The sequence below is a fragment of the Pinus tabuliformis genome, chromosome 6, assembly GCF_031772625.1.
Source record: "Pinus tabuliformis cultivar Carrire ecotype Pingquan chromosome 6, CPIR1, whole genome shotgun sequence".
NCBI classification, from domain to species: Eukaryota; Viridiplantae; Streptophyta; class Pinopsida; order Pinales; family Pinaceae; genus Pinus; species Pinus tabuliformis.
Genome location: NC_142292.1, coordinates 1,320,995,318 through 1,321,021,670, shown reverse-complemented (window position 1 = coordinate 1,321,021,670; position 26,353 = coordinate 1,320,995,318). Strand labels below are relative to the sequence as shown.

Genomic DNA, 26,353 nt, shown 5'->3' with positions numbered 1-26,353 from the left:
ATGCAAGGAATGATTCCTCTTGCTGTCTACGCTTAAGATATGGATTCTTGTGCATTTGTGCAATGCGGGAGAATGGGAATGCTGGATTGATGTGTATGTCCGCTAGTGACCGCACTCTTGAAATTGCAGTGAATGTTAGCCCTTGGCGTTCTCTGGTGCCGATGTCCACTGTTGCTTTGTCTAATGTCATTCCTTGTGACTTGTGTATCGTTAAAGCCCATGCCATTTGAAGTGGTATCTGACAGCGTGCACCCCTTGTGATGGGAGGAATGGGTACATATGTTGGGTGTGAAATGTCCCACAGTGTTCCTCTGTATTGTTGAAAGTCAACAACCACAAAGGATGGTAATGTTGGGGGCTTTGAGTCAGTTGAATAAAATATTGAGATGACCTTCCCAAGTGTGCCATTGACAAGGCCTGCATGTACCCATAAGTTGCTGGTGAGCATAACTTTTTGTTCACTGCATAAGAGCACCTTTGCAGGTAGGTGCTCATCTTCTGTTGTAGTAGGAATTTTTTGTCTTTGTTGTTCCGCAGAGCAAAGTGCTACTGGGATGTTCAATTGTTTGAGCATTTTCTTATTATGCAAGACAACTGCGTTGTTTGTTGCGAATAGGTGCATGGACTCGTCGAATGTGCATTTCTCTTCATGTGTAAGAGAGGAACTTGTTCTTGACATTAGATGTTGCCAATCTTCAAGTGTAGATATTCCATTCCTAAGATTTGCAAGTATTTACCGGAAAGCAACCTGGGACGAGCTAGCTCCTTGTTGACGGAAAACGGTTGAAAGTGTTATGAATATGTCGAAGCTGCGCCAAAGTGCAGTGCCACGCGATGTCCCAGCATATAAAGGAATGTCTTTCACGGGTGGGAGTTGGCCTAAATCTCCGACAAGGATAATTGAGTGATTACCAAATGGTGTATTCCGATGAAGAGGGAATGCCTCTCTTAGACGATCGTCAATGCGAGAAAGCATTTTTGGACCAATGAAGCTCATTTCGTCAATGAGGATGTATTCTACATGACAGAGTTGCTCTTGCAGGTGTAGGAGCGGCTAGCCTTCGAGAGGATGCATTGTCTGGATAGGGATATGAAGGGCAGAATGAATTGTGAGGGCATTTATGTTGAAAGCTGCAACGCCGGTTGGTGCAAGTAACAATAAAGGGTTTTTGTTGGCTGGCGAGTTTTCCACAAATGCTTGGTGAAGGCATTTAATCAAATGGGATTTTCCTGTGCCAGCTGTTCCTTGTACGATGATCTTCCGTGGGGATTTTGGCGAAGGGGTTTTGAAGTGTGAAAAAACAGCGGTGAAAGCTATGCTTTGGGTAGGGGATAATGTATGCTCATGGGGAAGGTTGGAAAATGAATGATGTTGGTTTTGAATGGGTGAGCGGTTGAATTCAATGAAATTGATGGCAGTTTCTTGCAAGGGGGGAGGGACAGTATTTTGTGACCAATTGTGGTTGACATCGAAGTCGCGGTAGCCAATCATGTCGAGGTCATCAATTGCAATATTGTAACCTGGGTGTAGTTGAGAGAGGATTTGCCATTCATCCAGCTGAATGGAATCAGGGGGGGTGTGTGGGGTAGGTTGATCTTCAGTAGGTGGGCTTTATGGGTTTTCGGGTTCGCGATGGACATGCCATGGTGTATATGCACCCTTTTTTTGTTCCCAGTGTGCAATAATATCTGCATCATTTGAACCGATATCATCAGGGAGTGTTCGGAAGGGGAAATACAAGAGTAATTCACTCCAACAGAAGGTGGCATAAGAAGGATTAGTAGAGGAAGGAATGACATTGTAATGGGGCAAGACATGTACAATCATTGGGGGGAATATGTGTTTCCAGTGGTTTCTTCTCCGCTGGGCAGAATATGACCACGAGCGAGCAACTTCAAGGAGGGGCAGTGCTTCTAGTGAGGCAGGCCTGTTCATATACGCAACGATAAAGTTTGGTGTCGAACCAGGATTTTCAGTATCTTGCGAAACACGTTTGAAAATAGCCCTGTTGACATTCAAAGAACGGAATGTACGACTGCAAAGAGAGAGAGGTAACTTTTGTAACATATGGCATATTTCTTGTGCACCAATGTCTCTATCTGCAATGGTTTCTGTAAGGAGTTTCCGGATGACACCACTAGTAGGTGCTTCTGGAAGGGCACTTTGTGATAGTCGCGATAGCATTTGACGGTAGCTCTCAGATCTTGTCTCTGCTTTTGTTGCATATTTTGAAATATATTTCAATACAGCATGGCGAGAAAGGACTGGTTGGAAATCAACATTTGCTCTCCAAATAGAGAGTAGATCGGCGTTGTGAATATTCAATCTTTCATCATTGCCAGCAGGGACATAGGTTTTATGACCCTTATCATCAATGAAAAGTGAAGAAGTGGACTTCAATTCCCACGGTACTCCATATCGGCAGCTAAGCACATTGTCTTTCTTACGAAGACAGGAAGATTCATGACACTTGTATGACATTGAACGCAGTTGACAAGCTCTGTGTAGTCTTCAAATTGATTGGATGCGAATATTGATGCTGTGTCAAGGAGACACGGGTTATGAATTGTTGACTGGTGAAGCGGAATAGTTCGATGTTCTGCCTGACGTGGATTCCAAGCAGTTACGTAGTGGTTGAAATATTTCTGTGCATTAGCAACTTCTAATGCATTGTCCCAATCAAGTCTGTCCATGTCTGGTGCATTTTGTAGCCAAAGGAAGCCATGAATGTTTGCGGATCCCCTATGTTGCCATTCGTATCTGAATATAACATGAAGGGTACATTTAGTTAATACATGTATATGCAATGTATAAAATTAATGTAGAGGGATATGGATATTAAATAATACCTGCACCAGTAGTCGGTTGCATGGAGGCCTTTTTGAAGGATTTCTTCAAGGAAAATTGTAAATCTACAATGCATATATTGGGCTGTTAGATGTGGGTTTTTAATTATGTTTTGGATTTTCCATTGGAAGGGGTTGACTGAAGTGGAATGAACACTTGTGGGCATGATCGTGTGCAAGTCATGCCATTTAGTATCAGCTGCACTGAGAGTGAAGAAGAATGTTGGGCTTCCTATTTGTGTGATCATGTCAGTCAGCTCAGATCGGCGTTTGTTCCAGAAAGACCGTGTTCCTCGTAGAGCTGACCCAAACCTCATTATTTGCTCTGGCAATCTTGAATCCGGAGAGTCATGAAGACACTGGCGTAGGTCTGATACCGTTGTTGGCAAGTTGTTCTCAATGTACTTCTTCACGAAGACACTAGCTGTTGCTTGGCTACGATGGCGCATTAGAATGTTATAAAGATAGTAGCGGAATCTTGGGTGTTGGCCAAAGCGGTTATCATGGTAGTGAAGCAAGTGCAAAGCATATTCATGCATTTCAACTTTTGTAAGTCTTGGTTGCATGATCATTGCAATGCATGTAGGGAAGAGTGTGGGGAATGCCATGGCAAGGAGGTCGATGGTGTTGTATTCATTTATAGCGGTTGGAGATATTGGAGGCCAATCGATAGAGCTTGTTGAACTTGAATGGGTCGAGTGCAAATAGTTACAAATGTGGTCACGCTCGGTACATGAATTTGGGAGGATTGGAACGAAAGAAGAGGGTTGGATTTCTAATGGAGGTAGCATGACATCATCAGGATTATAAGTGGTATCAGTAGTGGTTTGATGGGGTTCAAAAGAGGAGGTGGTTACACTGTGGAGAAGAGAAGAAATGTCTGTAGGGAGATCTGGCAGCGTAGAAATTGTAGATGAATTCAATTGAACATCATGGTAGTAAGGGTCATATTTTATTTTGTATTCAAGGGCTGCAAGGACACGTGATTTGCAAACGTAGAATTCGTAAGCCTTTTCAGATGGATTTTTCCTTTTCACAATGGGGATGTCTAAGTCAGAGAGCATCCGGGGTAAGTATTTGGCAATACTGGTGATATCTTGAGGGAAGCTAATTGTATGGCCACTATATTTATATTGACCACCACGGGAATGAGTGACTTGTAGAATGGGGTTGACACGTGCGATGAGCATTTCTTCAACTTGGGTTAATTGGTGAAGGACACAGGGTTGTTCTCCAGGGTCCATGTTGTTTAGTTCAGAAAAACGATTGGTAGATTTAGATGATGCACAACGAAAACAAGAGAGTCTATTGTGGAAGAGCTTTGTTTTCATTCCTGGGTATGCTTCCTTGCATGTTGTGCAAACATGCAAGGTAGAAAGTCCATCAATCCTTTCTCGAAAGCGACGGTGTTCTTCGTTAAGGGGAGGGTTATATTGGATATGATGAATGTGTGCTGGGTTGGTTTGTATAGGTGGGAGAGCATTTGAGGTGGGAAGGGATGTAGAGGAAGTAGTAGGGTTGTTGTGCTGTTCATAAAGTAGTCGACGTCGTGCATTTATTCGATCCTTTTGTTGTGCATAAAGAATACGTCGCCGCTTGTTTTTGGCCGCAAGTTGATTGTTTCGTGGCATATCTAAACAAGTACAAGTAATAGTTGTTAGTTTTCGTAAACAAGTAGTGCATGTTTGGTATCTCATTTTATTGGGTGCACATCCATTGTGAAATTGGAACATTATATTTTGAACATAGATTTAAATTTTTTTTAGTCCAACATCGGTGAAGATAGGTAGATTAGGTAGAAGGGAAAACATGCAATTAGGAATGCTATGAAATCATATGTTATTTTAGTATCTTTCATTGAGAGGAGAGAAACAAGATTCAAAATATTTCTTTCCCTTTTCTTAAAAAAAAAATTGTTTGACATGTTTGAGCGATAAAATGAATAGCTTAGCAAGCAAGGGATCAATGTGTAGCATGTAGAGAACGAACGAGACACATATGTAGTGACTCTTTACAAATGTTGATATTTATATTACGTAAAATGTAAATGGCAAACATACATATGTTGGAATGACTGGAAGAGAGTATTTGCAATGAAAACTACAGGTTTCATCATAATAACATGGGTGTGTAATTTACAAAGATGAGACAATTAGTTGTGTGGAAATGTTTGTTTATGTACAAACAGGCGTGGTAGATGAAGCCTTAAGAAAAAGTTCACAGGCGGCGAACAATAGGTCGTTTTGGAGCAGACAGTGCTTGAATGTCAGTGAGCGCTTCCTTGCATGCAGAGGCATATTGAATTTCCTCTGAATTGATCAGTATTGGTTGCAAGCGTTGAACACCGTTGAAGTAATCTGTTTTAATGGAAAGTGTTAGCTGGAAACGGTGCCCTGAAATCCGGCCACAAATTTCCTGTAGATCAGTTGGTTCGATAGAAAGTAGGAACAGGTCTTTAGCCATGATGCCCATGAGCTCGTTCCCTGCATCATTGAAAACTGTGACGTTCTGTAGATTCCCGGTGTGGTCATGTAGCTCAATTTTGAGTTTGTAACGGTAGTCACATTCTGGGAAGTCACCGTTACATTTTGTACAATGCCAAAGATTGTTAGAATGCTCCACAACCTTCTTCATGCATTGTTTTCCATTGAAATCTAGTGGACATGCTAGAAAGTAGAAGTCATCCATATGAAGAGCAGTAATTGTTGCTCGAACTGAAACCCAGATTGCTTTATCAGAGGGCTGCATGCCAGCAATTTCATGAAACGTCTTTCGTGGCAGGGCACGTTTCGAAGCAACACCATAGTTTCTACTCAAAGATGGAGAAGAAGAGCTACAGCCGGTTTCACGGAACCATGCATGTAGTTGCTGAGTTTCTTCAACCTGTGTATTTATTGTGAGAGTGCTCGTTGGTATCGTCCCTATTGTGGTGCCATTAAATTCAGACACGCGGCCTCCTTTGATTGCAAGAATTGGTGGGTTGTCGAAAGAGTAGAATTCAGAAAGATGTTGTCCGATATAGTCACAGTGGTCTCCCCATAATGTTACATCAATGCTAAAACCTGACCTGTCCTTTAGTATGAGTGTTTTCCTTAATGTCTCACTTCCATCTTTTCGTCGAATTGTTGATGCAGGTGACGTGGAAGTAACAACACCAATGACATCTACATTTGTATTTGGAGTTGCATTTTTTACTTCAGCAATATTCTTGAAGTGAAAGCTCTGGTAGGGAAACGTTGGATCATCTGTAGGACATGGATTGATAGTGGAAGCAGCAGACAAGTAAATCTCCCATTTGTTCTTGAGGTGGTTGTAGTTTGGATTTGCTTCTCACTGTGCCATTTGATACAATGTATAGTTGCCCAACCTGAATTAGATTGTAAAGAGATTCGGCCAGTTCAGCAAATGCAGAAAGGTGGATCTCTTCCTTATCACGGTTGATAAGGTCAAATCCGAAAACTTTTCCTGAGCCTCGCACATTGTTGTATGCCTTCAATGATGTCTTCGCAGATGCTCTACCTTGGATAGACCAATACTTTCGGTAAGGGTTGAGTGCCGTGAATGGAATTGTTGTAGTTGTTGCCGAAGGTGGTGGAGTAACTAAAGAGGGCAAGGTATCTTCAGCTGACGAAGAGCTAAATTGGGCTGAACCCGCCTGTGCATGTTGCAGCGTCGATGTGTCCTTCATCAACGTTGCTGAGCGCTTCACAACTTCAAGCTCAACGACTCGGATGGACCTTATGTAAACAAGTAAGAAATGAATTAATAAAGATTCCATTTTCCTTCTTTTGATGCAAAAAACGGCTAGGCGGGAAAAAGTAAAAGAGGGTGATTTCAAATGGTGGGCCTTACGAGGAGTTTTGGAGCACTGTGCAAGCTGCTTTTTTGAGCAGAATTATTGATCCAATTTGGATGTCTCCAGAGACAACTTGTGGGCCATATGCGGATGGTAGCAAAGTCTTATGTTGATGTGCTCCATCAGATAGAGTAATGTGGAAGTGCGAGGATGTTGTTTTCAATGAGGTAACGGAACCTACATCGATTATCTGAAGTATGGTTGAATCTCGGTGCAACCATTCAGCAATAGAGGAATGGCATTCGGTGTCAAGGTTGTCTCCATAATAGAACAAGAGGTTTCTTTTTCCCGTGATAGGAGTACCTGCAATTCATCAATTTCACCACAATACAGAATTCTAGTCAAAGAAGATGTGACATGAATGCGTAATCTAATCTAAGAAGGCTAACTGTTGATGGTTAAACAATAATAAGGGCACAACCTACACGGGGAGGAGAATAACCTCTCATATTAACCACCCAAGGTAATCCACGTTAACGAAATGCTTGTTATTTGATTCAGGGAAAAGCTACATTTTGTTGGAATTTAGAAGCACCTCAAGCGGTTCAAAAATGCTTATAGTCTTACAGTACCGGCAAAACATCAATGAAATAGGAAAATTTCTCAGCCAATCCTAATACTAATCCTACACATTAAGAGATGTTGTTCAATCAAGGCATTTGCCATGTATTTCACTCACTTAATTTACCCTTTCCAGACCCTTCTAAAAGGCTGACTGGACTCCATATGGCTTTGTAATAATTTATGATATATTAAGTATGATGTGAACAATGCACAATTTTTTTTTCTTTAATATGCTATATTCGGGTGTACTCACTGGGCTTGTGCATTTCTGCACATTTTAGGGATGTTGAAAAGCAGGCATTGCATATAGTGAACACGCTCGTCAAACACCATCTATAGCTATTGAATCTGAAAGTTCACACATTCCTTCAGTCCAGGCATATAGAAGAACTATCAGAAACAGGACCCTGAAAACAGCGGGCAGACCATACCAACAATCAGATTCCATCAGTCACATAACAATGGCCAGATTGCGGACTATCATGGGCAGTTTCTATTTATTTGCAGCCTGACCAATCCACCTAAATGCAGCGATCTGGAAAAGAGGAGTAATTCAATTCCCATTTTCTTTTTGTACAAAGTTAAAAAGAGGGAAATGGAGTATGATGTGAAAGGAGAAAGAATGTGGGCAGTTTGAATATAATTTTAGCCTTACCAACCCATGTAATTTCATGCCCTGAAATGAAGGGCTTTGAATGACCTCACCTCATACTTATGCTTAGGTGTCGAATTGTTAGTATGACCTCACCTCCTACCTATCCTTACGTGTGGAATTGTTAGTATGTCAGTTTCTTACGCACCACACATGCAGAATTCAGAGTAGAATGACATATGTTGAAGAGAATTAGGGAGGAGCCTCAGCCCAAGAAATAGATAGATCATGAGAACTTGCCCCTACTACGGACTGTGTTCTCCTTGGAAACCAGCAGATGTTCATGTGGGAGACGTGTTCACCATAGATCATCCAAAAGCATATTTCATTTCAAATACATGACAAAAATATGTTGTTCAATGTAAAGCAATTTATCTTCCTAGCAATGAAGCAAGTTTTGAACACATACATAACCAATAATCTCCCTAATCTATCAGAAATATTGTGTTCCTCATAATATCAACTCAGCTTTAGATTTTAAGAGGGAATGATGTGTATGCCCATCCAAGCTCACAGGATATTATCATGCACCAATATATCCACCATCCCAGCTTATTATAAAGCCTGAGTGTTCCATTTTGACACTGAAGTAAATGTTGATGCTCAAGTGTTACATTGCCTTTCCAGGACTTTTAATGCTACTAATGCAATCGACTTAACTATCTCCTATTATAGAACTTTTATAAAAAAGCAAACTTAGCCATCTGCATCAGCTCTAGCCTTTCATAATGCATTTCCACAAGATTATTCACTTTATGCATGTGCAGCCACACAATCGGATGCTGACAATTGATCATCAATAGTTTTCCCCCAGGAAAATGTCAAATATTAGATAGCTCCATTGCATCTTAGAAAGCATTCACAGAGCCTTCAACACTGCTCCTTGAGTCCCCAAAAGTCACACAGGATATCATTGCAGCTGCAATGACATCTTCTAACTTGTAAGAGAGTAATAGGCAGATCCAAACTTCTAGGTATGTCCAGAAAAATTCAGAGCAACTGAGTCAAACAGGGTATGATTTCCAACATAAATAAACAAAATCCCAGATACTGTTGAGACATAGATAGGAGCCTACTCAGCATTAGTATCCTGATCACTGTGCATCTGCACATTAATAATTGCATGGGCAACATATATGCCAAGCAAGCTACATAACCTGTCAAAACCCACAGAATGGTTTGAAGCGTCCTCATATGCGTATAATAATCTCTCTATGGATGATGTACAAAGAAGATCTCCAAGTCACTTGAATGGCTTCATTAACCTAAGTTAGTAGTTAGCACCCCACTCAAAGCACTGAACCCCTAGATACACTTGGCATCATGTGAACTGGTACCTGCTATTTTATTAGACAGATCAAAGTTTACCCTCAGTAACTGTGACTGGAAGTTAACCATTTAGGGGGCTACATTGATTATATCCTGAGTTTATCCCTTGGGATTTGAATATGGGATTCAACAAAGAATATAACTTGTATTAAGCATTCAACCTTTGGGGATAAAGCTACGCATTCATGCCTCAGGACATGGCTTTCCAACTGCACCCTTTCGTAGAAGAGGGAACATATGCAATTGTGTATGTTTCATGGAGGCTATAAAAAAGGCGTGTATTAATCTAGTATTGCGGAGAGTTTGAATAAGATAACAGTCCATAACCACAGAGAAGATAGGTGGTTAAGGCATCATAGTGTAACTCTTCTAGAAGTTATATAATTTATACATGTATTAAGCATAAAACTATAGAAATCCTACTACAGAAACCCTTGATTCTTATAATGTGAACTGGCATTGCTAAATTAAAAGAGATTTGTGGAAGAAATTACATTATACACTCGCAGAATTACTCGACCCTTTTCTTCATATCAAGAATCCATTCAAATTCTAGTCGGCCGGCATAAAAGACATGTTCGTCTGAATATGAAATGTTATGAGGTGAAGAGGTTTGAAAACTTGCCTGGAGCGATCACCTCTGTCACGGCTAAACTTGCAGCTACAAATAGGCTGATGAACTTTTCCTTGCGCTTGCAAAATCTGAGGACTGTCTTCAGGGCTTCAGGCTGTCCAACAAACTGGAAAACAAACCGCGGATCAGGTTCTGCTCTAACATCCAAATGCAACTCCCCTGCCTTAGATAGATAGATAGCTAAACTTATTAAGTTTTCCTTACATGGACAATCTGATAGGTTTACACTTTGAATGTACCGACAGTTTTTCGGAAAACAAAAGACAGGTTCTTCTGAATATGAAATGCTATGAGGTGAAGAGGTTTGAAAACTTGCCTGGAGAGATCACCTCTGTCATGGCCAAATTTGCAGCTAAAAATAGGCTGATGAACTTTTCCTTGCGCTTGCAAAATCTGAGGACTGTCTTCAGGGCGTGAGGCTGTCGAACAAACTGGAAAACAAACCGTGGATCAGGTTCTGCTCTAACATCCAAAGGAACCGCAAAACAGTTAATGCATAAGGTGGAAGATAACTGCAGGAAGTTAACACGACCCGTCATTCCCTCGCAGAACCACTCCCTCGCAGAACTGTCCCGCTCTATTCTGACACTACCTGCACGAGACTGAAAAACTCCTGGTTATGCCATTCAGAATCTGATGCCACGTGTCAGTATGAGGAACAAAGGGGCCATTCAGAATCCGATGCCACGTGTCAACACGGGAGACAAAGGAACGACGAAAGTCTATTCCAAAGGAAGGCCTATCGGCCTAATTAGAGTTTATCCTTTATTGTTTTTCTTATTTTCTTTGCTTTTGAATTTTTCCATATGTAAAATCCTTACACTTAGTTGTTTCCTATATTTTGTTTTTCTAATGTATAATTTTCCCTTTTAATGAGTTTCTTGCTTCCACTATATACTTAAAGATTGATCAACTTATAGTTTTTAAATTATCTTTTTATTCTAGTCCAAATATGTAATCTATGTAAAATTACCAATAAATCATGAATTTGACAATTTTATAAATTTATATGTATATTGAACTATAGATTCACCTTCAAATATACTGTGCAAAATAAAAGGTTCATGTTAATTAAATTTCATTTTTATTTCTGGTATTTTTTTTCCATTTTGTTTATATTACTTGAATTATTATTATATCTATTGTTTTGTTGTTCATTGTGTATAGAAGTGATAGATCATATCTTACTAGGTTGCTCACATTAACAATGCTATTAGATTATGGTGTTAACCTTCATCCTTACTAGGTTGTTCATGTTAACAATGTAACTAAAATTATTCACTGTACACACACAAAACAAAGCTAAATGGACAAAATGGTGGATATGGATACAAAGTTCGAAAATTTCAACTTAAACATGGAAAAATCCTTTGGATGGAAATGCTTCATCCTTCCGAAACTCTTACCAATACTTTCAACAAATATTTCAAGTTTTAGTGAATCAATACTGTAGTTGCGGTCAACATACCCATGGGAGCCACCATGAAAAAGGCACAAGCCTACAATCAGATGATAGAGAATTTCAAGTAGAACAAAAGTTAGTGAACCAACAATTCGTAGTGGTCAACATACCAATGGGAGCAACAGTGAAAAAGGTGCAAGCCTACAATTAAATGATAGAGAATTTCAACCTATCATAAACGAGTACCAGAAATACAAACATCCAACTAGCAACATGACAAATTTGAAATGCTATCATTGTTTTAATGTTGAAGTATAGCCAACATAATTTCAAATATAATTGTTGAAGACAACCAATTATAAATATAAAGATATATCATTGTTAAGGGTAATTTTTTATATTAAGATTGAATTTATTATTTTAATTTGTATTTAATAATTTGATTTTAATATCATATTGATTACTGATTTCTAAAATTTCCTTAAAATTAATTCTCACTATTCTACACAGATTTTAAACACCAATTTTTATTCCATAAAAAGGCAAGACAAAATAGACTTGGGTTTGACAAATCACCATTCTAACATTTTACTCAAGACCAACATTCTCAAATAAAACATTCTCAAATAAAGAACTTTTGATAATAGATTTCCCTTTATCTTCTTTCTACTTCCTATTTTTTATTATTTATTTTATCAGTTTTCCACAATAATAATATTTATCATTTAATAAATGTATTATTTATATAATAATGTTATTTATCATTTATTAAATTTATTGCTTATTTTATTATTTGTATATAACAGTGTTATTTAAAATATATTGTAAATTTATTTTTATCATTTCTATATAATTATATTAATTATTAATTATTAATTAATTTCATTATTTATATTCTTTTCTATATAATTATATTAATTATTAATTATTAATTAATTTCATTATTTATATTCTTTTCCAAAAGAAAAAAACAATAATTTTAATCAACTTTAAACAAGAAACATTTTTATCATTTCTATATAATTATATTAATTATTAATTATTAATTAATTTCATTATTTATATTCTTTTCTATATAATTATATTAATTATTAATTATTAATTAATTTCATTATTTATATTCTTTTCCAAAAGAAAAAAACAATAATTTTAATCAACTTTAAACAAGAAACAAAATTCCATTGTGTAGATACTAAAAACATTTAGTAAGATAAGTATCTAATCTTTTGGCTGATGTGCAAACAAAAAGAATATATATATATATATATACATACACTAACTTAACTAACTAATTTATTACAGGTTATTGGCTGATGTGCAAACAAAAAGAATATATATATATATATACATACACTAACTTAACTAACTAATTTATTACAGGTTATAAAATGTGATAATAATATAATATATTATAACCATAAACAATTTTTTGGTCAATAATAGTACGCTATCATTTATTAAAATGCGATTAGTGTAACAAATATTTTTCAATGCTAACAAATTAAGTCTATTAATAACTTATTGTAGTTGCCTACGAGGCTAACCCATTAATGCAATATCACATGCTGTCTGCATGCATTAGATTAATGCAATATCACATGCTGTCTGCATGCATTAGAGAAATATCTGGATATTCCCTCTTCTTGACCGCTAAAGCATACCACTACCCAAAAAGCAAGCTGAAAAGATTTTTCCACCAGTGGGTTTTTCGCTCAGTTGACTCAAATGTCTAGAATACCAAATAATGTATCTGCACTCCGTGCATCCATCCAGGCCATGAAGTGAGAACGCACTCATGCAAGATTTGCGTATGCCCGTGTGGTATGGTATTCATGGTGCAGTCCAAAAGAAAATTGTGGCAAGCTTATCTTTCAATAGAAAAATCATCAATGAATATCAAATGCCAAGCATTCGTTTATGTATTAGGTTGAATCATAAATTTTGGAGTGAGCTTATCCTCCAAGACAGAAAAAGAATTCAGTTGATATTGACATGACTGCATTATAGACAACGAAGAATATTGAAGAAGTTTTGCATCGAATATGTTAAGAATCACCAACTCTTGAAATGCATATGATCTTCAAATACTCATCAAGTGCTGTCAAGTTCTGTTTGAAGATTTTGATCTTCAGATACTCATCAAATTTTATCTTTAAATCACGTCATAAAAACAGCTACCTTGCAGAACCAAAAATATGAAAGTGTAGAAGCATTTCAAGATTCAATTTGTAGACGTTAAAAGACATTTATTTGCCCGCAATGTTGAATGTCGAAAGGTTCTCAAATAATACAACTAATAACACTGGAACACTCAAATGTGTTCGAAGGATACATAAGATCCCTGGTAATGTAGTCAAATGGTAATGTTGCGATAGTGGGATATCTAATTATAGATAAGATAATTTAAAAAAGCGGAACCAGGTGAATCAATAGTTGAAAACACTAAGTGGGAAAATAATACCACTCGACACAGCAGAGTGCATTCCTTACAACATCTCAGCACATTTATTTGTCCTCTTCAAAATCCACTAACAGTTTACACTCGTGAAACACTGTGCTACCAGAACAACAAAGATCTCAGAAAAAATACTCAAAGAAGAATTTCAAGGATAATGTTCCAACAAAAGACCCAAAACCATCATCCTCCTATTTGGAGAATTTATCTATGCTTGAATAAAAATACACAGGGAATACAATTTATGAGATGGACACATAGAAGCTTGTATGGCTAAATCCTAGAAACTTTACGTTTCAATAGGGATGCTTCTGAAAATCCCACCTGTTGCATCCCATAAAATTCTCTAGAATTCTACCAACTCACAGTGTTTCAACAAGGAAAATAAGCATTTCCTTGCAATATGACAGAGATGGCCTTTATAATCAGAATAATTCTTCCAATCACATACCTGCCTCTGATTTTTAAACCCTCAAGATGTAAAAGAACAATTATTGTGCCACAAATGTAGCTCCAAGTTGTCTGGTATTGGACCTTATTAATCAACCAAGCAGATCTTTGAAAAGGTTGGGGTTCTTGCCCGTTGGAGTCACTCCAACTTGTCTAGAGACTGCGTCTTTTTGTAAAGAATCCTGGGAAGATTCCCCCTTTTTCACAACTGGCATTGCTTGACCAGAAGTAGCAGCTACACCCACACCATGGCTGCCCAAACCGGAAAAACTATTTTGGAGGACCGAAGCCCCACCAAAGCCATCATTTGGTAGAATACCTGTAGTAATTTGTCCCACAGAGGTAGTGGGGTCTAAAGACAGGCCTGTAATTGGTGCGGTCGTATATAAAGAGATGAGATCCACTGGTGGACTGGTAACTACAGAAGCTGCAAGCTTAGGATTTGCAGCATCTTCAGAGGGTTCAAGGAGGCCCTCAAGCTGCTTAAATGGGTCATAAGATACTTCTACAGCAGGGCTTTCTTCACTCAAATCAAGGAGGTCTGGTGGAGGCGGAGCTCTAACAGTTTGCTGAGACATGGCTGTGTCCATCATATGAGAAGAAACTTTGGAAACTGTCTGGCTCTTCTCTGACCGCACAGGATTATTCTTCTTATCAACTGGTTTAGGAGCTTTGGCTACTGCACCTCTCTTGTCAGTTTTCGCAGAAGATGATCCAAATAAAGCAGCAAGTTTCTGCTTCTCTATAGAGGGTTCAGCCTGTTGCCTTCGATCAATTTGTCTCGACTCATATGAGCTCTCCCTGTTTTGCATAGTGATGGGTCTACCAAGTGTACCTTCATGTGTCCCATTACTGGACTTGTCTGTGTTGGCCGGAGAAGATACTGATGAAGTGGGAGTATATGTTGGTCGACCCCATTTCTTTTGTACCCCATCCAATCGTAGCTTGATACCATCAGTGATGGAAAACTGTGTATCTGATGATGATGAAACAGGTGCAGCCAGCTGCATTGCTCTTGCATAACTAGACTCCGCCATTGCCTCAAACTCAGTTGATGCTGAAACAGAGACTTGGACAGCTCTTGTTGGTACTGGAACTTTTGGAATTTCATATGCTTCAAACCTTAAAGAATGACCAGCACCTTCATTCTGGTCCTGATGACTGCGGAAAGCATTCACATTATCCATGTTCAGACGTTCATTCTCTGGTATATAAGGCCTTGCTCCTTTCTCTAGAGATGACTGCACATAATCATTCAAAAATGATAGGCTCTTGTCTACCTGAGAAGTGCCAAAGTGACAATTAGAAAAATCCAGAATGGAAAACATAACACTATGTGATAGAAAGCTAGCAAATGATTCAAGGATGATGCCCATTCTGCATAAGAAGAATAATCAATCATCAAAACCTGCATCAATGGCAAAAAAAGAAAATTATAGCAGAAATGATCATTTAACTTGTCCATGAAAATATAGCAATGCATTGTTGTAGGTCGTCCCATGTGCTAAATTCAAAATGCTTGCTTTATTATCGTTTGGTGTAAGGGAAGAATCTCTGGTGATTCGGAAAAGGAGCAACCAAAAATCACTTCACTAATCTAAGATTTAGGGTCATGAAGCCAATAAGTTGGTTCTCAAACAACAACATTGAACTTTAACTAGTGATGAAGACTATAACAGGCTCATTTGTTCATATTCATTTCATTAATCACAATATGTTGGAGAAAGCATTGAGATAAGAAAGAAAGATATTGTTCAAGAAAGGTTTCCATGAAAATATAGCACTACATCATCGTAGGCCCTAATGTGTGTAAAAGTCAGGATGCTTGCTTTATTATCGTTTAGTTACTGGTATAACCAAGAGAGTTGAACTACAAAATAAAATAGATCTCTGGTAGGTTTGGAAAAGAGGCAACCAGAAAATCACTTCTCTAATCTAAGGATTTTAGGGTCATAGTATCCAATAAGTTGTTTCTCAAACATCAATCTTGAACCCAATTATTTCTTTGACTAGTGCTGAAGAGTATAACAGGTTCATTTGTTCATGGCTAATATCAATTTTATTAATCACAATATGGAGTGGAAATCATTAAGACAAGAAACTAAGTTAATTTTCTTACTGTCCATTAATGACCAGCAAAAAGGTCAATGTGACTAGAAAGTACAATCAATGAATAATCCAACGACTATGGGAGTGTCAAGAACAATATTAAAACTGAAGAAAAGCTAACAATGTGAAAGAGATACATATGTCAGAAAACAAAAGAGAAGAACCTGATCTAGGTAAAATAAAAGTGCATAATTCCAAGGCGCAAAGCATTGCTCAGAGAAGGAAGTTGACATAAAATTAGAGGGCAAGCAAAGGGAAAATAGGCCTCACTGTATTCATCTATTAATGTGAAGGGCCCCATGCAAAACCTAATGATATCATCTGGGAAATACTGGCCCGATGCAAAACCTAATGATATCATCTGGGGGATACTGGGAGCCAAGACTGTCTAGCTGGGTGTATCCTGGGGGGAGTTCTAGAGCAAAAGAACCTGTAACATTTGACGTTGAGAAGAAGAAACTCATGATGGAAGTCTAGTTGCTCAATCAGATCCACAATCCACATGAATATGAAAATACGAGGTGTTCAATTGAAATGATGACATGAACAAAGTGAGGCGATGGTGCAACCAATCAGTAACCATTATGCTTGATATAGAACATTGTTGAAAAAATCAGTGATTTTTCACCAACATTAGAAAACATAGCAATGTGAAACCCTCCCCATAATATTGCTGAAAATATTGCAATGTGGAAAAAATCAGTCCCTTGTATTTTTTTCAAAAGATAGGAAAAAGCCAATAAAATACCATGCCACAATGGAAAAATTCTCATAAGGTGGTTTAGGCCAGTGTTATTCAAACTGGAAACCGAAAAACTGACCAGTCTAACCTGTTGATTTTTTTAGTGCAATTAAGACAAGCACATTTTTCTGTCAGATAATTACTTCCCAATTCCAATGATACAATTATGTCTTTAGCACATTCCAGATCATTAATTAATAAAACTTCAGAAAATTTCAACCATAAGTACAATAGGGCAGTGGAGATCACAGTAAAACAATGATGCACAAGAGACAAAAACTTTTATCCTGGGAAAACCCAAACCAGGGAAAACCCCAGAAATTATTTTCTTAGGAGAAATTATCCCATTCAATCAATATGTACATCTTCTTTTCCAGTCAAAATATAATTCCATTGACCAAACCAAATTCCAAGGCAAACCAGTCAAATGAGATAAAATGTCAAACATCTACTCACAAGTCAAATCTGGTCAAAGAGGCCAAAATTGGACCTGCTTCTGATCCTGATCAACTGAGGTCAAAAGGGCTGAATTTCAGCCCTGCTGCTCCACAGACAATTTGGTCAAACAGGTCAGTTTGACCTGCACTCAAAAAGAGTCGACACAAAAAAAATTGCCCAGAAATTCAGTCAACTTCTTCAGTCAAATATGCCAGAGTATTCACTCCAAAGGACAGTCAAAGACTCAGTCAACAAAGGCCAGATATAATCAAAGTCAATGATGGTCAAAGGTCACTGGTCAAAGTCAAGGTTGACTGGTCAAACTTCAGATTTCTTCCTCCTTCGTATGTGTGAATAGAAGATCATATTCGCTTGAGAGAAGTCGAGTTGATGATGCCAAATGAGGAGGTCTCTTTGTCAATTTATATGTGTCATATCAAGTGGGTTTTGACCAAGCGTCAAGCCCCTTCTCTTGGTGGGCCAACCTGTCCAGTTTGCAGTGTACATGAAGAATAAAATATCCATTTAATTCCTTTGATTTTGTTGACATAAATACCGACTGCAGCAACAATATTTTCAATATAACCAGTGTCGGTGCCATACCAGTTTGGCTTAGGGTTTCAGACCAAAAAAGGCCATTTCTGTACCAAACCAGCCTTAAAACACCAAATCAAACAGCTCCATACGGTGCCATACGACATCACTAGGGACCACCAAACCTCAAATTTTAAAATAAATAAATTACTTCAAAGGGCAAGCCAAATATTTAACCCCAGGGCCCTGCTAAAGCTATTTATTGAGGACATCCCCCTCCATTTCACTCACATAATTCACTTGAGCCATTTCAAATTCATGAGTTCTTGGGTAGGTTTGAAGAGTTGGTTGAAGGGTTGATGTGGAGAGTTTTTGGGCTGATTTTCTTGGGCAAATTTGGATCTATTTCAAGGGGCTATAGTTTGTTGAAGCTTCTATGTCTTCAACTTTTATTGCAGCCTACTGGTGGGGACAGTTTGGTGGCTAGTGGCGTAATTTACAAAAGTTAGCAATTTGGATATTGAGCTAATCATGTAATGTCTTTGGGCGTGAATGTACTTGGAGCGTTTTTGAGCATATACGCACCAAAAAGCAAAACCATTTGGAACAAAAAAGGTTGAATGATATGGTTTATGTTTAGTACAACCATAGATTGAGGCGCAACCAGTCGTTGAACAAGACCCCTGAATCGAGCAACACACTCTTGGATGAATTTGATCCCTCATCAGAGTAGATTGTGGAGGGTCAAGCGCTAGAATTTGACAATGAAGACCTTTCTTGGATGGACTTGGACCCACTTGCACAATTAGGGGATCGGAATGTTGGATGAGTACCACTACTTTCAAGACCAAGGGAATCAAGCTAGAATCCCATTGTAGAGTCTAGTAATGTTGAGGATGAAGAGGAGGAGGATTCTAATGATTCTACAACATTATTAGATTGTATATTCTAGAGTCTAAACTATAATTACTTATTAGTACTATGATTTTTTTTGGACTCTAGAGGCCATTTAGAGCCTCTTTGTTGAGTTGATTTTTTCTAGTTGTGACAAACCAGAGCAATTTTCTTTTAACGATAACTACTTCAAATGATTCATTATTATTAAAACCATATAGCATTCACATCATCAAGCAGATATACATAAGAAAACTTCAACCATTAATCATAGTAGAGCAACAGAAAATCACGATAGAGATAGTAATATGGGAGAGACAAAAATTTAGGTCAAAGACCAAGGCAAAACCCACAAGGAGAAAACCCAGTACTCTTTCCTTATGAGAGAATATTCAGTTCATCAATTCATCTAGTCAAAATAAGACATCAAGATAACAACTAACAAGAACAAGACCTTCCACAAGTGCCAAGCCATCAAGCCATCCTCTTTCCTCTTCTTTCTGATTTTCGCCTTGTCCTCCTTCTATCTTCATTGGAAGGGAGATCATCAATAGAGCATTTGATGTGCAAATGAGGAGAAGTGGTCTCCTATAAATAGTCTTCAAAAGGAGGTCGAATGGGTGCTCCCAAAGGGGCCTGGACAACTTGGGGTCGACTTGACACTTGTGGGGTCATTAATTCAAATTTAATTTTCTTTTTCTTTCTTGATGAAAATATCGATCGTGGCTACTAAATTTCCAACACTCCCTCTTAGCCAAGGAGGTATTTTTCAATTTCTCTCAAGAAAAATCTCCCCGATCAATCCATTGGTCTCTCAATAATAACCAAAGGAAGAGATAAGTCTCATCATAAGGAAAGATACATAGCATAAAACTCATCCCATAAGGCAAAACCCAATGGCATCAACATCAGCACCCAACTGACCATGGGATCAAGCAATGGTTTCTTAATCAAGCACAATGGCCCAAGAGAGTAACCAAAGTCAACCTCTCTGACCATCCCACTGGTCTCTCATTCAAAATCAATGACCCAAGAGAGAGAACTCAACATCAATCTCCACGGCCAGCCTATTGGTCTCTCGGTCAAACACAATGACTTAAAGGAGTAACCAGGATCAAACTCTCCAACCATACCAATGGTCTCTTGGTCAAACACAATGACCTAAGAGAGTACACATGGTCCCTGACCAAGCTTACTGGTCTCTCGGTTAAACACAATGACCTAAGGGACACTCCAAGCCTCATAACAAACTTCCCCGAGCATAAGGTTACTCAACGACCCAAGGAAGTAACCAAAACAATCTTCCCGACCATAAATCATGGATTTTCAGCCAAGCCCAAGGAAGATTCATCAATCAATGCTTCCTCTCTACAAGAGAAGGATTCTCAATCATTTCAAGCTTCTCTCAAAAGTAAACAAACTTCATCCAAGATAGTGGCTTTGTCAAAACATCAACAACATCAACAGAAATGTATTCAAGTCTCACAGCTATTCTTTGGACAACATCTCAGAAATAGTGATACATGATCTCAATGTGCTTCGACCTATCATGAAAAAGAAGATTCTCAGAAAGCTTCACAGAGTTTTGGATATATCACAATGGATTCCAACACTTGATCAAACAAACCAGCAAACAACTTTTGATGGCAAACTGCTTCACAATAGGTTGAACAATCAACTATATACTAAGCTTCAGTCGTGTTAAATGAAACAAAGGTCTGCACAAAACTCATCCATGATATCCAGGCTAAAACAACATCTAGAGGTGCTCTTCCTATCATCATAACATTCAACCCAATCAGAATCTTTGAATCCATGCAGCAAATAGTTCAACGAGCCAATCAGTAGGATCAACCAAGTCTGCAACAAAGTCTTGCATCTTCTTTAAATTTTCCATCATAGATATGTCCATGGACTCGCAGTCCATTATGCCAAATTGCAGTAAGGATTTCACCAGGCTCATGCCACACTTTCAATCTTACAATTCTTCATGCAGCTCCCTCTTACACTGGAGAAAGAGATCCTAAGTCCTTGTTAGAAACATATCAGTGAAACATAGCAGAATCATGGGCTCATCTTTAACAGATTTAGATCAGCATTGCTCTTCAAAACTTCTAGCCATCTTCTTCTTGGAAGTCCCAACTAACTTCTTTTCGTCATTAGATCAAAACATGCTTCAATCTAATTGATTTTTCTGCTCCCTCTAAGTCCAAAGCTTCATCCAATATGAGTATTCTTGTCATAAGCTTTACTTTGTTCTTCCATTCATCTATTATCATATCTATGGAAAGTTGCAACCTTCATTGTGTACCTGCAATCCTCACAAGGAGGCCAAGGAAGAACAAATACAACCAAGCGAAAACATAGAAAGGTAATAATAGTAATAATCAAGAAAGAGAGATATAAAGTACTTATCTCTTGAGAATATGTCATCTCCCTCTTAATCTTAGCCTTCTTGCATCCAACCTGCAAATCAACCTCATCATCAAGATGTCATTTCTTCCTGGAGCTAGGGTTTCTTCTTTCAAGCAGAAGCAATCAATCCATAAGCCCTAGGCTTTCTTCTCCAACCCTTTTTGTTTATATAGGGTTAAGAATTGTTTAGCTAGGGTTTTAACTCCAAACCCTAATAATTCTTCAAGTTTAGTCTAGGGTTTACAAACCCTAGATGTGTAACACTCATCCTTGCATTCTTTTCCAACTTCATTATTCTCATTTTCAATATCAACATAATGAATGATCAGTCCTAGGGAATTGTCCACAAATCATAGGGCTCTCTTGTTTAAACCCTTTCTAATGTTTACAAACCCAAAACATCCCTAGAATCTGGCCAAAACATTCAGTCTTCCAAACCCTAGATTTTGCAATTTTATCAACTCTCAATTCCTCAGCAATAATCTGATCAGACTTCAGGTTTTGAAGAGGAGCTTCGACCTCTTATTATATCTACCTTCTTGTTACAAGGTCATTGTAATAGCAACATATTTTCTTGCAATAAATTCAACCATTCAAGTCTAAGGCTTATACTCAAATATGCAAGTTCTTAGTCATTTAGGACCCTATCATATTTCGCAGACCTTTTCAAATACGATGACCTATCTTTTAATGATAATATGATATATCACGATCTTAGGGACAGCTCGTGATCCTCCTTGGTCAATACTTGAGACTCCAGGATTGTTTCAACCTTTCAACAAATGAATAGGGGTCACATAATATCTTCAACCAAAATGATCATGGTGGGAGATCATTTGTGAATCTTCACTAGTCATTACAACAATTTGGATCATATTCTTGGATCCTAAGACATTATAAATTCTTTCCTTTGACGACATTGTTTGGATTTGTCAACCTCTTTAGGCTTTACTGTCTTCAAATTTCTTAAATATAATGGGGCACTTTCTTCCTCTTTTATGCAAATTTCTTGAGAAACTTAGTCTCTTATAGTAGTTTGATACAATAGCTTATCTATCCTTCTCAATAGACTTGCCATTCTTCCACAAAGATGACAAATTCGAATGACACTACACAAGTCATATTACAAAGTTCAAATGTCTTATATTTTAGATCATGTCAAGGAGCTCAGCTTACCATACCACAAAGATGAGGCTTGGTATTAGCTCAGAAAGAAGACTCGTATTTCCTTAGACTTCAGACAAACTTTGGATTTCCATAGTTTGGATCATCTAAAAATTGATTTGAACAATACAATTGTAACTCGGATGCCATCGATTCGAACTTGAAGCTTCAACCCCAGAGATAAAACTTTGTGTTGAACATCATAAATATAATGAGCTTAGACTACTAGACATACCACAGAGATGATTTTGGACTTCTTAGGTTTCGGATGTCACCACAGACTTGTGCTCAGAGCCTCAGCCTATAAAAGGTCTTCTTTAAAAAATGATCTCAAACAAGGCTCAAACCTGTCATTCTTCTCAAAGATAAATAGGTTCGGACTAGTCTCCTTCCACAAAAGTATACTAACTCAAACTTGTTACCGTTCCATTGCAATGACAAACTCGGTCTACTACTTGGACCATAAAGGATTAGATACTAAGGAGGCGGCTTAGACCATTTTAGATAAAAGGGCGTATAATCATCATATATAGGCATCTTCTTCAGCGCTGAGATCATCATCTCACACTTACATTTTCACAGAAATAATAATACTTCCATGGAGATTCATATGACAACACTTGCCTCGTATATTTTCGAAGCCTTGAACAATGTTACCACAGAGAAAACTTGAATTTCACATATAGCTCAAATACCTTGGATTCAACGCAGGCTTTTCGGTCCTTCTTCCGAAAACACATGTCAAAGACTTGTACTTCCACATAGAATAAGTGCCTCAAGTTTGCATGGTTCCACAGAGAATAAGTACCTCGAACTTGCTCATAAAATAGAGATAGTTCATATCATAACGCAGCCCTTTAAAGAGAACTCGGAGCATCATCAATAAACAAAGATAGTTTCGATCCCAATTCAAACTACTCTTCAATCCTAGCTCTGATACCATGTTGATTTTTCTAGTTGTGACAAGCTAGAACAATTTTCTTTTAATGATAACTACTTTAAATAATTCATTATTATTAATTCCATATAGCATTCACATCATCAAGCAATTATACGTAAGAAAATTTCAACCATTAATCACAATAGAGCAATAGAAAATCACAGTAGAGACAGTAAGACAAGAGACACCAAAATTTGGGTCAATGACCAACGCAAAACTCACAACAGGAAACCCCAATAATCTTTCATTATGAGAGAATATTCAGTTCATCAATTCATCCAGTCAAAATAAGACATCAAGATAATAGCTAACCAGAACAAGACCTTCCACAAGTGCCAAGCCATCAAGCCAACCTCTTTCCTCTTCTTTATGATTTATGGCCTTGTCCTCCTATCTTTGTTGGAATAGAGATCATCAATAGATCATTCGATGTGCAAATGAGGAAAAGTGGTCTCCGATTAATAGTCTTCAAAAGGAGGTCGAATGGGTGCCTCCAAAGGGGCCTGGCAGACTTGGGGCTGACTTGACACTTGTGGGGTCATTAATTCAAATTTAATTTTTCTTTTCCTTTCTTGATGAAAATACTGACCATGGCTACTAAATTTCCAACATGTTGATGTATTTTGGTTCACAGATATATTACACTAGTATTATTTTGGTTATGTGCACCCTTACTTGCTATATGCATGAGAAGCATTGCATATTTGTGTGAAATGGTTTGAATCAATCAAGAATTCTCTCATCCCCTATGTAGTAAAGTTGAAGACATCTAAAAAAATTTATGACAAGTTGGTGGAGTTGTTTTCTGTAAGTACTACATGAGAAATGATATCATTAAGAAATGGGCTATACAAGATGAAAGTATCAAGGGAAGAAGGGGTAGCTTCATATCTCATGAAGGTATCTCAAATAAGAGATCAACTACAAGAGCTAGGAGAAACAATGTTAGACCCTGAGATGATCACTCTTATACTCAATGCATTACCAGATGAATAGAGCAACTTTGTATCATTCATCAATGGAAAGAAGGAAACCACTCCATTCAGTGATACGTGGTCATTATGTAAGATTGAAGAATCTAGATTAAAGGCGAAGAAAGATGTTGGATCAAATGAACAAACACAAGCATATGCATCTATGATAAGAAAGAAAGGTAAATTTGGAAAGTTTGAGCCTCGAAAGAAATTTCAAAAGAAAATTGACATGTTTAAGATCCAGTGCTATGAATGCAATGAATATGGGCACTTCAAGGGGAATTGTCCTAAATTCAAGAAGGGCAACAAGAAAAGAAAAGAAAGAAGCGAAGCCCATGTGACTGAAGAAGTAGAAGAACCAAAAGAGAAGAACTCAAAGGAAGAAGTAAAAGAACTCTACTATTGAATTGGTCTTTCACACATTTAATTTATTTTCAGTTTATAGAATTTGGCAAGTAATGGTAGGAAGCATTGGGATGACATCATTAAAGCATGAAAGAATAACTGAAGCAATAGTTTGCATGGTTGAAGCAAGTCATCTAGCAAGATAGGAAGATAAGAGTATGTTACACCTCATCATCATTAGGAAGAAGCATTTGCAGAATAAGGATCATGAAGATCCTCAATTGGAATCTTTGTTTATAAGGTTTACGTCTACTTAGAAGAAGCAAGTGTCACACAGATAGTCTACATTCCACCTAGTGGGGAATCCACAATCTATAAAGATGAAGGTATGGTACAAGGGAAGTGTGGCATGACAAGTTGACGTATTTTCATCTTCAAGCAAGAAAAGGGAAGCTACTAAAGGAAGCCTAGATGATCACATAAAGGAAGAGGTATCCACATATTTGTTAATTTTTATATATGGATAAAGCCATGTCATCACTTAATTGCAGATAAAATGGTGAGAATGCTTTATCTCATGAGCATTATTGAAGAAGGGACTCTTCCTTATGGATGACAAATGAAGGCATGAACACAATGTGCCTTGAACTCTTCTACGTGATGACAAGATGGAATCAAAATTACATGACCTCATGAATAATATGAGGTGGTTGGCAACCATTGTTCCTATCATGAAGGAACTAAGTATAGAAGATCCTGAGGAAGCAATATGTGAAGAAGGTGAAAGAAGAGTCCGTGAAAGATGTATCTATAGTCACATGAGATAAGATAAGTAATCAAACATCTGATAAACCTTTAGAAGGATTAGTTATGACATCTCCATGGAAAAGGTATTAAGACCTTGATAAGTATGATGAAGGAGGAAAACCTTGATAGTAAATGTCTTGGAGATGGATTTGTACAATATGCAGGATATTGATGTTGTGAAAGTTGAAGTCATCACAAAAGGCCATCATAAAGAGTTAAATTTGACTTGATGTTCATTTTTTTTTTGAAAGAAAGCATATGGTTGGGTTGAAACAGGGCAGTCGGAAGAGGATTGTAGAAATTCACCTACAAATACTACACACAATATTGGATGGATAACTATGAAAGAAACATGACTTGGAAAAAGGTAGCGATATGAAGGATAGCCAAATGATGACGAAGAAGGTCACTTCCCAATGAAGTGAAAGGATGACATGACTACTGGTTCAACACTATGTTTCGTTGAAGAGAAGTGATGAAGACGATGGTCGAAGCCCTACAAAGAAGTTATGTAGAAGATGGCTCCATGATGAAGAAGTTGAAGTTCATCCATGACATGATGAAGCGGAAAGGAGCATCCCTACAAATAGTTGATAGTACCATAATCTCCACCGAAGCGCAGATAGTTGTTGTTGGAAACAAGTCCCTAGTTAAGGGGAAGCTTGGGTATATTCCTTTTATAGGAATGAGTAGATCCTCCCTAGTTGAGAGGGAGAGATAGACACATCATTCTTGTCTTCATATAATGAAGAAAGAATGGAGGTTTGGGTAAGCATTTGAGGCTGATACCAATACTCTTTGA

At 37.8% G+C, this 26,353-nt stretch overlaps 3 protein-coding genes across 4 annotated transcripts in view; all 3 read right to left on the bottom strand.

Moving 5' to 3' along the window:
- Positions 1-1,612: 1,612 nt before the first annotated feature.
- Positions 1,613-2,482, bottom strand: LOC149263478 (uncharacterized). Its single transcript, XM_089388555.1, has one exon. It carries the CDS (start codon positions 2,480-2,482, stop codon positions 1,613-1,615), a length of 870 nt encoding a protein of 289 aa, XP_089244681.1.
- A 2,582-nt stretch (positions 2,483-5,064) lies between these two features.
- On the bottom strand, positions 5,065-10,421 carry LOC149263477 (replication protein A 70 kDa DNA-binding subunit E-like). The gene is made up of 6 exons (XM_089388553.1): positions 10,199-10,421; positions 9,874-10,041; positions 6,700-7,006; positions 6,215-6,584; positions 5,515-6,069; positions 5,065-5,355 (listed from the first exon to the last, which is right to left on the bottom strand). The coding sequence occupies exons 1-6, from the start codon at positions 10,419-10,421 to the stop codon at positions 5,065-5,067; spliced, it is 1,914 nt and encodes a 637-aa protein (XP_089244679.1).
- Positions 10,422-13,546: 3,125 nt separating this feature from the next.
- The window catches only part of LOC149263476 (Adaptin family protein), a 200,463-nt gene continuing 187,656 nt past the window's right edge, over positions 13,547-26,353 (bottom strand). For both annotated transcript variants that reach the window (XM_089426337.1, XM_089426341.1), the window contains one exon: positions 13,547-15,469. In XM_089426337.1, the coding sequence (XP_089282463.1) occupies positions 14,282-15,469 (1,188 nt within the window). In that variant the 3' untranslated portion in view covers positions 13,547-14,281. The remainder of the gene's footprint in view (positions 15,470-26,353) is intronic.